Genomic DNA, 14,215 nt, shown 5'->3' with positions numbered 1-14,215 from the left:
ATGACGTAAAGAAACTCAGGCTCGGAAGGCATGACGTGAAGAAACTCAGGCTTGTCAGTCATGAGATGAAGAGTCTCTAGCTTGGAAGGCATGACGTAAAGAAACTCAGGCTCGGCAGGCATGATGTGAAGAAACTCAGGCTTGGAAGGCATGACGTAAAGAAACTCAGGCTCGGCAGGCATGACGTGAAGAAACTCAGGCTTGTCGGTCATGAGATGAAGAGTCTCTAGCTTGGCAGGCATGATGTGAAGAAACTCAGGCTCGGCAGGCATGACGTAAAGAAACTCAGGCTCGGTAGGCATGACGTGAAGAAACTCAGGCATGGTAGGCATGACGTGAAGAAACTCAGGCTTGGTAGGCATGACGTGAAGAAACTCAGGCTTGGTAGGCATGACGTGAGGAAACTCAGGCTTGGTAGGCATGATGTGAAGAAACTCAGGCTTGATAGGCATGACGTGAAGAAACTCAGGCTTGGTAGGCATGACGTGAAGAAACTCAGGCTTGAAAGGCATGACGTGAAGAAACTCAGGCTCGGTAGGCATGACGTGAAGAAACTCAGGCTTGGTAGGCATGACTTGAAGAAACTCAGGCTCGGTAGGCATGACGTGAAGAAACTCAGGCTTGGTAGGCATGACGTGAAGAAACTCAGGCTCGGCAGGCATGATGTGAAGAAACTCAGGCTCAGCAGGAATGATTTGAAGAAACTAAAACTAGGCAGGCATGACGTGAACAGCCCCTGACTTGGCAGATACTGTGGGATTGCGGGGCTCCTCACCCACAAAACCCACAGTAAATGATGAGCCACTCAATAGAAGGGCATGGACAATATATTGACTTAGAGTCCAGTGTGGTGTATTGTCAGGCATGAGGTAATTCAGGAAAATTTTAGTCCATTACGAAAAATGTACTTTAAGGCAATATCATTGAAGGCAGCACAGTCCACAAAATTCCTCCACATATTCCTTGATATTGAGGTCACCCTGACGAAGGCACAAGAGATGAACTGGTGGGTCCATGTTATTGGTCTAGTATTCTGTAATAGGTGGTTACAGGGACAATACTAGACAAAGACGCATGGCAAACATGAGGGCTTAAATACTGTTCCAATTTAAATTCACATCTAGCCAAGTACAGTTCAAATCCCCGAATACGTTCTTGATCCGCCCCTTTTATCAAGGATGCATCGAGAGGTGACTTGTGCGGACTTGAGACAGCCAGGTATCCCAGAATGCATCTTGCACTAACCAGCAAGCGTAAATAGCAGAGGAGAAAACCTGCGTAATTTAAAAACTGTTATTGTGTCTAGAATTGTAGTTTTTCAGGCGAGAATGTGGTTGTTTAAAGCTCAAATCTGTGGTTTATTTATAAAGATAGTGCCTTTTTGAAAATTGTATCTGATGTTTTCGGAATTGTTTGATCCAGGCGATCACCAGGAGCTCAGCACTCATTAACCTCATCTGGAACAGCCTTGCCTCAGCTAGTTCTTCTGACGTTTGCCGCTGGCTATGATGTCTCTGTAGTGGTTAAACATGATATAATTTGTCTTGTGTATATCTAACAGGCAATCTTTGGTTTCATTAATCTAAAATGTGTTCCCTAGCAAATCGTTTTGGCTGAGGGCAAAGGGAAGTTTTATAATTTTATATATTTAGGCTATTTAACTTTAAAGGAGAACTCCGGTCAATTTTAACATTGAGCTCATTTTTTTGTACATTTGGAGTGCTGTCAATACAGAGAACAACGACAAAGATCGGTGTTGCCTACACCGTGTTATCCTCTTTTTAAAATTTGCACCCTGTTGACTTCAATGGGGCAAGTTTTAAACCTGCTTTTAGCCTCTTAACATCCTTGATGTGTCATTACAAGTGCACAGGTCATGTGAGTGATTCCTTCGGAGTGAACGCGGGTCAATCTGACTGCAGTAGATGTGAAAGATATGAATAAAAATTATATTTATTTAGCCAGCGCTCATACCTGTATTTACATCCTGTTTTCGGTCAAAGTCCATAGTAATCGATTGTCGAGTTCACGCGCATTGTGAATGCGTGTGAACTCGACAATCGATTACTATGGACTTCGACCGAAAACAGGATGTAAATACAGGTATGTGCGCTGGCTGAATAAACATCATTTTTATTCATATCTTTCACATCTACTGCAGTCAGATTGACCCGCGTTCACTCCGAAGGAATCACTCACATGACCTGTGCACTTGTAATGACACATCAAGGATGTTAAGAGGCTAAAAGCAGGTTTAAAACTTGCCCCATTGAAGTCAACAGGGTGCAAATTTTAAAAAGAGGATAACACGGTGTAGGCAACACCGATCTTTGTCGTTGTTCTCTGTATTGACAGCACTCCAAATGTACAAAAAAATGAGCTCAATGTTAAAATTGACCAGAGTTCTCCTTTAACATTGTACTAGAGAGCTGACTTATGTTTGACTGAATCGTTTGCTTTATTTCTTATTGTATAGCTTCTTATACCTTTTAGGCTACTTATACTTTTATAATGGCTATTATTGATCATTACAACTGATATTTAACAAAAAGAGACAGGGTTGTGTCAATTTTATTTTATTATAGGCTACATCTACATACAGTGAAGAGAATCAGAGTACATATCCACTGTACATGTATAATAAAATAAAATGACACAAGTCTCTTTTTGTTATAAATATGCATGAAGATAATTAATCCAGGCTACGAACCACTGCCTTAAAGCTACACTGTGTAACTTTTTTAGTTGATTCTTAGCAAAAAACACTTAGTTCTTTCAAAAATATATGTGCTCATTAATGTATATTTACTTCTTTCCAGTAATAAAGTATTCTCTTAAGTTTATAATCTGCCATTGAAAGTACATACGGGTGAGGGGTTCGTATGCCGGTCGCCATGTTGCCCCTCCATCTTGAAACTACATTAGCCAAAGAGGGACATACCTGTAAATTCAAGCTTCGCCTTTCGCGCTTTACACTCAGTGACACAGAGACAAATGCGAGGGGGAGATTACTCGCGACTCGCGAGCTCGCGAGTGCCGGCAGATTTGAAACATAGTGTGGTGTGTGTGTGTGCGTGCGTGCGTGCGTGCGTGCGTACTCACATTTGAAAGAGAGAATTAAAACGTCAACGCGACAGAGAAATCAGCAAGACCATAGTCAATATTGGAGTAACTTTTCCCAGATGGAAAGAGCTCATGAGCAGAAAAGATTTTAAAACGGACGCCGAGGGTCCCTGCTTTCTTCTCGACAGGTAATTCAGCCTGTTGTAATTCATTTGTGTAAATTCGAAGTTTTATAGTTGCTTGTCTAACCATAGCATGGTTGTGCATAACGTCAGAACGAGTATAGTATAACTAGTATAACTTCATCCTCGCGTCAATGGTGAAAAAGTATTGTTTTCCTTACATAAATCTGTGCTGCGACAGATCACAGGTAATGAATAGTTTTAAAGATGCAATTTTTTAAGCTATATAAAAAAAAGGACACTGTAAATTTTAGTTATTTTTAATTGCTTTTACTTTGTACATATTGTAACGTTAGCCTAATCTGATTATGCTGGGATAGCCGATTCCAAGGGTGACGTTTACCTCCTGACATCTGTCCTGTAGTTTTATTCATTTTAGACATATTGTTTATTATTGTCATGGACGAAGTGATAACTGGAAGCCATGTTAATCTTGGAATAATACGGCCACCGTAGGAGTTAAAACGCTCTCGGAATTGAGAGGAACAGAAACAAATTTTCACTGGGTAGTCATATACAATTTCACCGCTAGATGGGGGTAAAAATCACACAGTGTAGCTTTAACCACATTTGTGTGGCTATTAATATGTTTAAGATCTTTTTAAATAAACATGAAAAGAGGCAGAGTGGTGTTTTATAACACATTTCGTTTTATTGTTAGCTAAAATATACATAGAGACAACCGGAGTATCAGAGCGAGCTGAACGCCGCTGTTCCATTTGCAGACCTGCCAAAGTAAAGTTTGCGTGTATTGAGAAACGCCCAAGGATTGACTATAAACACCTGTCAACATAATCAAGGCAATTAACCAAAGACAACATGAAAAGACAACATGACACAAGAGTATGGAAGTAGCCTACATGGCAGGAACACATGAGGTCAAGGGAATCACATGACAAGACAGGAAACATGACTGTAACATGAAACATCAACCCAAAACAAAACTATACATTACACATTTCTGTTTAGCATATGGTTAATGACAAAAAAGAACAGAAAAATCGAATAATTTTTTTCACATTTGATGACGTCGCCAGCAGTGACGTCAGGGATGCGATGGAGTAAAAAGATGCTCTGGCCGAGTGGAGAGAGAGAGCGAGAGCGCGCACACATTCAGTCAGAGACTCACATCAGCAGCATCACAACAAGATGGGCAACGTTCAAGTGAGTAAAACAGTGAAGTTTCTTTTTTGCATTTTTCTCTGTTTCTTTTACTTCAGATAACGTTATTAAGTGTTATTAGTTTGCTGCGTAGGCTATGCAACATATTGCGTAGACTAAATAAATGTGTTTATGCGCAAAAGAGTTTCTCGCGTGACACTTCGATGTTTTGTTTTGATGCTTTAACAGTTTTTCCACATGTTTTATTATTAACATTACTAAACTTAATATGTTTTTAAGAGTTTCCCATATATTCATTTTATATTTACTATTAGCCTATTATGTTGTATTTTACTGTGATTTGAGCAGTAGTTTATACTCTTGTAATAAGAAGAAGAATGTTTCTCTAAGAATAACTGTTTTGTTTTCGATGAGTGCACATTGTTGTTATGGCAGTGGGCGAGGCAGAGGAAGGCTTACTCTGTTCCTGTCCTTTCCCAGAGATCCCATGACTCAGCTGTGTGTTAGACACAGAACCCCTCCCTTCCCACACAGACTATACTGCATTGTGATCTAATCCACAAAACCTTGAAAAACATCCTGATTGGGTCCCTTACCATATCTTTGTACATTTTTAAAAGGAATGAACCGTTTAACCCATTTCAAAATCTGTAAATTTTATTTAAAACTGCAAAAGTCTGATTGCACAACACATGATTTTTCTTACACAACCTTCATTTCAGCCCACAATAACTCCTTTTGAAGACTTTGATGTGATGGCAGACATCAAGGCAATCCGTAAGGCCTGCAAAGGAATGGGTAGGTTAAATAAAAATAATCACTGTTGGAAAATACTGACATAAATGGGTGCTTTTTTTTAACTTACAATATGATGAAATAAGATGTAGCACTTTTAAAGTCTGCATGAAACAGAATTTGCTACCAACTTCACTTCAGCGTTGGGACCTATGGTTGGGATGTATTGAAACCGAGTATTGAACAAGAAAAAATAGAGGGCGTGGCTTGATTTTAATGTCCTCCTCGCTGACGTATTTTTATGTAATATTGCAGTGATTATTATAAATGATTTCCACATGCACATTATTATTTAAAATAAATATATTGTGCCTTCATAATATTTAATCAAATTAACTTCCCCTCCCTCTTAGAGACATTTTTTGTCTCTTCTGATGATGTTTACTGGCATGAGGGCGGGACAACCTGTCTCTCACATGAGATCACAGCAATAGCAAATCACAACCATCCAATCAATTCCCCATGGACAAAATCAAGTCATGCCCAACAATTTTTTTTTTCTTTTTTTTTTTTTAAGTATTATTTGTATTAGAATTTTTACATTTTACAAAAAAGCTAAAGAAAACAAGATACATTTAGAAAATATATAACAACCATATAAATTATTATTAATAATTATTAATATCATCAATAATATATTACAAATAATAATATAAAATGGGGTAGAAAAGAAGAACAAAAAGTAAAATAAATAAATTAAATTTAAACTAAGACCATTTAAATGTTAAATGTAACATTTAAGTACATGCAGTTTCAGTTATGGAGCACAAACAAACAAGCACTCGAGCCCACCCTCCATTTTTCTTGTCCAAGAAGAAGTTTCACTCGTACGTCACAATAGGGAAGTAAAGACAATCACAACTATTGTTTCATGTTGACTTTAAGCATTTTAACTAAGGGTACGCACGACAATGATGTACTAAAAACATTGCGTTTTTGAAAAGTTTCACGCACAGACATTGTCAAAACGATCCCCGTTCACACCGATCCACGAAAACAATATTATTCATGCCAGGCCAGTAGATGGCGAGGTCACTTTGTAAAGAAACACTACGCGCCTATAGACACTGAACACGTAACACGCGTACACATGAATTCACGGTTTTCACAAATTCGTTTTTGTAGTTTACATGGAGACGATAACGGTGTCGTTTTCAAAAACTTGCACTTTGAAACCTGTTTTCAAACGTTTGCATTTTCAGTTCCCAAAAATGCTGTAAAAAGTTTCCATATTTTGTTGAAAATGGTGTGAGTTCTTAGGGGGTGTTTACACAACACCATGACATCGCCATCTACTGGCCTGGCATGCATAATACAGCAGTTTTAGTTGTTTCCGCGGATCCGTGTGAACGGGGATCGTTTTGACAACATTGTATGCAATTATTTATTTTTTAAACACAAAGGAAAAACTTTTCCATTTTTAGTACATCGTTGTCGTGTAAACATACCCTAAATCATAACTGGCATTATGAGGTAATCGCTCATCTCCTATTGTTCACAGGGACGGATGAAGAGACCATCATGTCCATTCTAGCAAACCGCTCTGCATTCCAGCGAATGGAGATTAAACAAGCCTACTTTGAAAAATATGACGATGTGAGTCAGATCTTTGAAATGTTTATTGACAAATGAAATCCTTTATATAATTGTGTTTTTGTGGAAAGTACAATATTTATGCTGATCTAATATGGCATAAATATAGTTTGTCTAAATTTTAAAGGCAGGGTAGGCAATCTTTTGGAGAGGCGAGCAATAGCGAGCTAGCTTCGAAAGCATAAGATCCCACCCTCCCTTCAGAGTGTCTCCAACACCACGCCTCCTTCAAAACACATGAACACGCTCAGCAGGGAGCAAACAAAAGCATCAGAGACGCCGTTAAACTACCTCATGTCTCAAAGCACATACCATTACAGAAATAATGAACATAAACATCTTAAAGAGCGCTGACCTGTACCACCTGACTGCTGTAGATTCATTTATGCAGTGATTGGACAAACATTTTATGGTCCTACAACTTCCACAGACGATATACATACAAATACATTTAGACCACTGATTGCTATCAGGATGTGAAGAGACTTTCAACCAGCATAGCAAAAAATGTGTCTGCAACAAATCGCCTACCCTGCCTTTAAAGTGGCTTATAAGAACAAACACAATAATCTCATATATGACATAAGCCATAGACCAGTGGTTTCTAATTTTCCTCTCCCAGCATCACATTGCATTGATTTAGACTGCATTAGGTAACTGGAGTAGTTTCTACCATTATGTTTTCACGCTTTTAGTAATCGTGCAGAGCTCATGGAAAGCTGGAGTATTGTATTGAACCATAGTTGTTCTTTATATCCCTTCTCTAAATCGACTAAAATGTTCATAACCAGCATTGTAACAAATTTATCTTGCATACAATCCCTTGAAATGTAATGTAACTAAGTTTTTTAGTTAAAAGTATTTTTAATTAATAACTTTTACTTCATATCATAATTCATTGATAGACTGAACCAACATACATCTATTTGAGTCTGTTTCTGGTTTGTTCTTTCGGTCTGTGGCCACATTGGAAAGGAGTTGAAGGAAGTGTTGAAGAATGAACTCACAGGAAACTTTGAGAACGCAATCATAGCCATGCTGGACCCGCCCAACATCTTAATGGCTAAAGAATTGAGGAGAGCCATGAAGGGTGCTGGGACAGATGAGGACGTGCTGGTGGAGATCCTCTGCACCAGCACCAATCAGGTTATAATTTACATTATTAGATTGGGAGAATAGTCACACAGATTTCAAGCATCAAACACAGCTGAAAAGAAATCATTACTTGATTGTAAGCATTACTTACACAATAAATATTTTTTCTTTAACAGGATATTTTGAACTGCAAAGAGGCATATGTGCAAGGTAAGCTTTAATCAGATACAAATGATTTTGTGATGTAATAAAATATGAAGAGACATGATTTTGTTGACTCATTATTGATACTATGATGCTCATTGCTGTGATGCTAATATTATTAGTAATAATACAATAATGCATTATTATAGTCATGTAACAGATCTTTTGATCTCCAGTGCATGAGAGAGATCTGGAGGCTGATATTGAAGGTGACACTAGTGGAGAAGTGAAGAATCTTCTGGTTTCTCTCCTAGAGGTAAAATACAAACTATGAGTACAACTCATTAGTATAATACAAATACTAATGAGTTCATGTCCATTAAGTTTGATACTTATAGTATTTAGCAATGATTTGTACTGATAGGAAGAATGTAGAAGTGCACAAATGGGTACAAATACATTCAAACACTTTTTTCACATGTTCAGAGGGGTCTGAGGCCACACATTTTCCTAATTTAATAAAACATTTTCCATAATAAATTACTTTATGAGCATAACAAGACTGGATGTGTCCGAAAGCTTATGCAGCTGACTTGTTGCCTCGCTGCCCTATCAGGGAGTGAATTAGCAGGCAGCGTTTGCATACGAAGGCACCTTATGAAACTGATTTCAGAGAGACCTCTGAGGCAGCGTAACGGTTTAATGATCTACAGCAAAATAGAGAGAGCTTTGGTGATAATTAAGCAAATATTTAATAACTAATCAAAAGTGGAAAATGGTGGTTAAAAACTTACATTTACACACAAACTAACCACCAACTACAACTTTCAGACGCCATTTTTTATATTTAGCTTAACTGTCATCGCATGGAACGCACAGGTTTGTGGGATATCAAAGGCAGCGAAAGATACATCTATGCTGCCTTCAAAAACCAATCAGATAAAGGCATTTCAGGAGACAGGAAGTGAAGCTAACATTGGATTTAGAAGTGCCTTGATGCCTACCTTTGAATGCAGCCTCAAAAGGCAGCATTTTTAAGCTTTTGGACACAGCCTGTGTTAGTCATGAAAACTTGAATGAAACGCCACTGAATGAAACGATCAAGGCTTTTGTTCACTAGAAATGGAACATGAATGGTGCCAAAGTCCCTTTAAGAATTAAGTGTTATTCTATACAGTCTTTGATGGTGCAGAATTCCATTCCTAAAGTTTGTATTTGCATGTTACTGGATCTGCAGTTTATAGTGTAGTATCAATGTATCAATTGAATCTACCAAGGTTTGTTGGTGTTATTTGCTATGAACAACTGACTTTCACTGGCAGGCCAGCAGGGATGAGTCTTATGAAGTGGATGAAAGTTTGGCAGAACAGGATGCAGTATCATTGTTTGAGGTGAGGATAACTCTGATGTTTAAATCTCTGGATTTAAGTAGTTTATAACTTTTTTTTTTTTAATAAGTTGCCAAGTCCATGATTTTCACGCATAATTTGCATTCTTATAAAAGGTTTCCACAGTTATGTTATGTTATGTTATGATCCATTTAACTCCCTTAAGCCTGTACTGCCTTAAGCCCAATTTATACTTCTGCGTTGAACTCACGCAGTATCTACGTTGTAGGCTGTGTGTAGCACGCGTACCCTGACGTGCACCTCTCCAAAAATGTAACAATGCGTCAATTCTACGCGGACTCAAACGCTGTGATTGGTCTGCTAGAACCCCTCGCTCGGGTTTCACATGCTCCCTCTGCTTGTGTAATTGTTTGTCAACGCAGACAATGACGCAGAAGTATAAATGAAAACCAACGCGTAGCCTACAGCGTAGAGGCTCCGGCGCAGGTCCGAGGCAGAAGTATAAATCAGCCTTTAGTCCCGCCTACTTTGTGTATACACTCTCTGAAAAAAAGGTACAAAAGCTGTCACTGAAGATAGTTTGCAGTTTCATCAGCAGAAGTCAGCTTCAAGACTCACACAATGAGTTCGTAGGACGCCCCGCTTACAGTTACAAAGATCACAGCAGTTATACCCTACACCAGGGATGGGCAACTTCGGTCCTGGAGGGCCACTGTCCTACAGAGTTTAGCTCCAGCCCTGAAAAAAAATCACCTGCCTGTAATTTTCTAGTAATCTTGAGGACCTTGATTAGCTTGTTCAGGTGTGTTTGATTAGGGTTGAAGCTAAACTCTGTAGGACAGTGGCCCTCCAGGACCGAAGTTGCCCATCCCTGCCCTACACCAAGGTCTAAGCTACGTCCTTGCTTCAGGTTGCAGTTTCTGATTGGCTAAAAAATAGATAAACATAGTAATTTTCCACACATATACAGATAGACGGAAGCATATCTCCATCGATTAGGCAGCTGACACTCGGACCCTGAAGTTTGGCACGGCGTGACCTTCCAGGGCGCAGATTTGGGATGCTGGGTGGGTGCCAGCATGTCCAGAACAACAACTCACTCAATCTGCAATAATGCCAGTGGTTCCTTAACCTGTAACCAAAAAGACTAACACACCCAACAACACATACTGACACACAGCTTTTCCAAGGTTGGATTTGGCCAGGCTCTAACTATAAACAGGAGTCTCGTCTCAAAACATCAAGATAATGCGTTCTTTCTCTCAAGGAGAGCTACATTTTTGGATTCCAATCCTCCCTCTTCACAGCTCTTGTGCCATTTTTCATATTCATTTTGGTATTGGGCTGGTTTTGGACTATATTTGATTAATTGTTTGATTATGTTTTTCAAACAGATCTGGCAGCCCCAGTTATTTTGTTCAATGAATGAATGAGTGAATGAATAGAATAACTATGTGGTTGGTTTTCAACAGGCAGGTGAAGGACGTTTTGGAACAGATGAGTCCACTTTCAGCTACATCCTCACTCACAGGAACTACCTACAGCTTCAGGCCACCTTCAAGATATATGAAACTGTACAGTCAAACACCAGCTATGCCCAGCGCTGCTTTACAACAACTGTTTCAACATTCTTTCTGAGTTTCTGGTTTCTCTTTTGTTTTCTTTCCATAGCTCTCTGGAACAGATATCCTGGATGCTATAGACAGTGAGGCTACAGGAACATTAAAGGACTGTTACATTACTCTGGGTAACTATAACCATCCAAACTCTAAAAAGCCTTTAGGAAATGTGTTCCTTCTTTTGAATCAAAGAGTCATGTTGCTGTTCAAAGTAGTGGCCGTAAGCTACTTTGAAAGGATAAAGCTATTTGATAGCCTTTTCTGCTTGCAACACACATCATACTGTGATTTGTTTTTGTTTGAACAGTGCGATGTGCTAAAAATCCTCAGCTATATTTCGCCCGTCGTCTGAACGCTGCGATGAAAGGAGCTGGGACAGACGAGGACACGCTCATACGTATTATTGTGGGACGCTCTGAGGTAGAGATAATTCTGGACTTGATACAATGAATACAAAGCTTTTCATGGAAATAATAATAATATTTTCCTTTCCACGTTCACATTCACCTCTAGGTGGATTTGGAGACCATCAAGGACATGTACTTGGAGAAATATGATGTTACCCTAAAGGATGCCCTGAGCTCAGAGTGTGGCGGTGACTTCAAGCGCCTCCTAATAGAAATACTTCACTGAGTCACCGTCAGGTGGAGCCAATAACTAATAATAAAAAAAGAAAGAATGATCATACAACACTGCCTGAAAATACATGCACAATCACTTAGGATCGCCTCTTTGTGTCAAGTGAGCACACATATGCTCGATTTTGTCACTGGTGCAAAAGTTGAAATAACATAATTATTAACATAACACTTTCCTAAAACTGTTTTAGAGTCTTTATTGCAGTGAATTTGACTTCTGCATTAACTCATTACACACGTGCCTTGAGAAAAAAGTCATGAGTAACAGCTCAGTATTTCATCATCCATTTCTTTTACAAAACAAACTATGGAGCGCAAAGGGTGGTCCTTCATTTAAAACTCTGTCTTTTCACAAGGGATCTTTGTATCTATAATCCAAATATGTATGTCTTTAGTGTACTGTACCAGTTACATGCTAATATTAAAAGCAGCTATCTTAAGTGCTAAGATTGTCAGTACTTCAGTGTTTGACAATGCTTTTTAACACTGGGCATTTCTCTTTTTGAACTGCAGTTGTTATACGGTACCGGTGGTGACTGTTAATATTGTAAAGCAGTACTGTCAAACTATTATTGCAATGCTTCAGAATATATTTGTTTTTAAAGATAATGTAAAAAGGACTGTGTGTAGAAGAAACTGATTAATAATATCTGAGATATTAGAGACCACTAGTAGCCAAAGAATATTGAGTGTATGGCAAGCCGTTTAAGCATGAAATACCCCTGGCTCTAGTAGTAATTTAGTTTTGACTGTAGTCAACATTCCAATTCCAGATATCTATTCTGTAATTTTGACTTGTTGTAATTGGAATTAAGATATCTACAACGTGATTATGACTAGTCATTTTTTCATTGAAGATATCTACAATGTTATTTTGACTAGTCATACTCTTCCCTTGGTATGGCAAGCCGTTTTGGCATATAAAATTACACTTTGACTATCCATTAATATATTTTGGATAGTTACAATTGTATTTTGATGAGTTATATTTCTAATTTGACTAGTCAGATTGATAATTAGAGATATCTCCAATTATAATTACACTAGTAATAAATCTGATTCAAGATATCTCTAAATACTTTGAGTAGTCAAAACTCCATTTAAGATATTTGTAATGATGTCATAGAAATCTTCAATTGACGTGTCACACATACGCAAAGGTAATTAAAGATTTCTCTAATTCAGTTTGACTAGTCACAATTATATTTTAAGATATCTGAATTGTAGCTGCTCCTAGTCAAATCTGCTGTTGTGTGATGTGAGACTAAATTTACTCCGAGTCAGACCCTCCCTGCCTAATGCTTAGTGCTAACAACAGTAGTCTGCTTTTGTTGTCACGGAAAGAAGAGCTACTGGATGAATTACTTCAGGGATTATTAAATAATATCTGGATGCATTCATATGGTAAAAGGTCTCCAGCATGCATAAATGTAGCGCTGTGATTTTAATTGAATCATGTTGCAAAATGGACCAACTAAAGTGCAATGTTCAATAAAGACAGAGAACCGTAAACTGCTATTCTGAATTTATTTATTAGCCAAAAGACATGAGTGAAGAACAATGGAATTATACACAAGAAACGTGAAAAAAACTTACAAATAAATGTGTGACGGACAAGAAAGTTTCAGAATCAAGGCAGACCCAAGGTGAAGGCTCACTGTAAAAAATTTCTAACCCTCCCAAATCAAAAATTTCAAGTGACCGATAACATCTAAATGTTTCAATTGGCCCAAGTGAAATTCTGTAAATTTCGATTGGCCCAAGTGAAAATCTGTAAATTTAATTTTATAATTTACAGAATTTCACTTGGGCCAATTGAAAAATGTAGATGTTATCGGTCACTTGAAATTTTTGATTTGGGAGGGTTAGAAATTTTTTACAGTGCTGATTTGAAAAAGATTACAAGTTAATAAAAGTTTAACTGGCAGTAATGACATTGATTAGTACATTACGTTATACAGGTGCTGGTCATATAATTAGAATATCATCAAAAAGTTGATTTATTTCAGTTATTCCATTCAAAAAGTGAAACTTGTATATTATATAGACTCATTACATGCAAAGTGAGATATTTCAAGCCTTTATTTGTTATAATTTTGATGATTATGGCTTACAGCTTGTGAAAACCACAAAATCAAAATCTCAGAAAATTAGAATATTTCATGAAATCACACAGTAATTACACAGTGATACCATGGTCATTGAACCAGGTTTTGGTTCTTTTGGCAGTGTGGGCCGGTGCAAATCCTGCTGGAAAATGAAGTCAGCATCTCCATAAAGCTTGTCTGCTGAAGGAAGCATGAAGTGCTCTGAAAATGTCCTGGTAGACGGCTGCGTTGAGTGGACAGCACAGTGGACCAATACCAGCCGATGACATGGCTCCCCAAACCAACACAGACTGTGGAAACTTCACACTGGACTTCAAGCATCTTGGATTGTGTGCCTCTCCATTCTTCCTCCAGACTCTGGGACCTTGGTTTCCAAATGAGATGCAAAATGTGCTCTCATCAGAAAAGAGGACTTTGGTCCACTGTGCTTTATTAAATCCAGAGTCAACGCAGCCGTCTACCAGGACATTTCCAGAGCACTTCATGCTTCCTTCAGCAGACAAGCTT

The 14,215-nt window shown here is 38.2% G+C and overlaps 1 protein-coding gene across 2 annotated transcripts; it reads left to right on the top strand.

Annotated features, from left to right (window-relative positions):
- Positions 1-4,283: 4,283 nt before the first annotated feature.
- On the top strand, positions 4,284-12,195 carry anxa13l (annexin A13, like). Of its 2 annotated transcripts, none has more exons than XM_079877806.1 (11): positions 4,284-4,409; positions 5,090-5,165; positions 6,664-6,758; positions 7,734-7,901; positions 8,027-8,060; positions 8,231-8,310; positions 9,317-9,385; positions 10,816-10,917; positions 11,015-11,090; positions 11,270-11,382; positions 11,476-12,195. In XM_079877806.1, exons 1-11 carry the CDS (start codon positions 4,395-4,397, stop codon positions 11,593-11,595), a joined length of 948 nt encoding a protein of 315 aa, XP_079733932.1. In that variant the 5' UTR covers positions 4,284-4,394; the 3' UTR covers positions 11,596-12,195. The 2 variants fall into 2 exon arrangements, with proteins under 2 accessions (XP_079733932.1, XP_079733931.1); XM_079877805.1 differs by having other exon boundaries at positions 7,731-7,901.
- Positions 12,196-14,215: the final 2,020 nt, after the last annotated feature.

The sequence above is a fragment of the Squalius cephalus genome (genome assembly GCF_949319135.1).
Source record: "Squalius cephalus genome assembly, chromosome: 7".
In the NCBI taxonomy this organism is placed as follows: domain Eukaryota; kingdom Metazoa; phylum Chordata; class Actinopteri; order Cypriniformes; family Leuciscidae; genus Squalius; species Squalius cephalus.
Note: the sequence above shows the minus strand (reverse complement) of the source record. Positions and strands in the feature narration are given on the sequence as shown.

What these genes read in the sequence shown, in the direction of transcription:
- anxa13l (XM_079877805.1), top strand. An exon ending in ACTTTGAAAAATATGACGAT is followed by an intron (nt 6,759 to 7,730) that starts GTGAGTCAGATC and finishes CACATTGGAAAG; the next exon opens with GAGTTGAAGGAAGTGTTGAA. An exon ending in TTCTGGTTTCTCTCCTAGAG is followed by an intron (nt 8,311 to 9,316) that starts GTAAAATACAAA and finishes TTTCACTGGCAG; the next exon opens with GCCAGCAGGGATGAGTCTTA.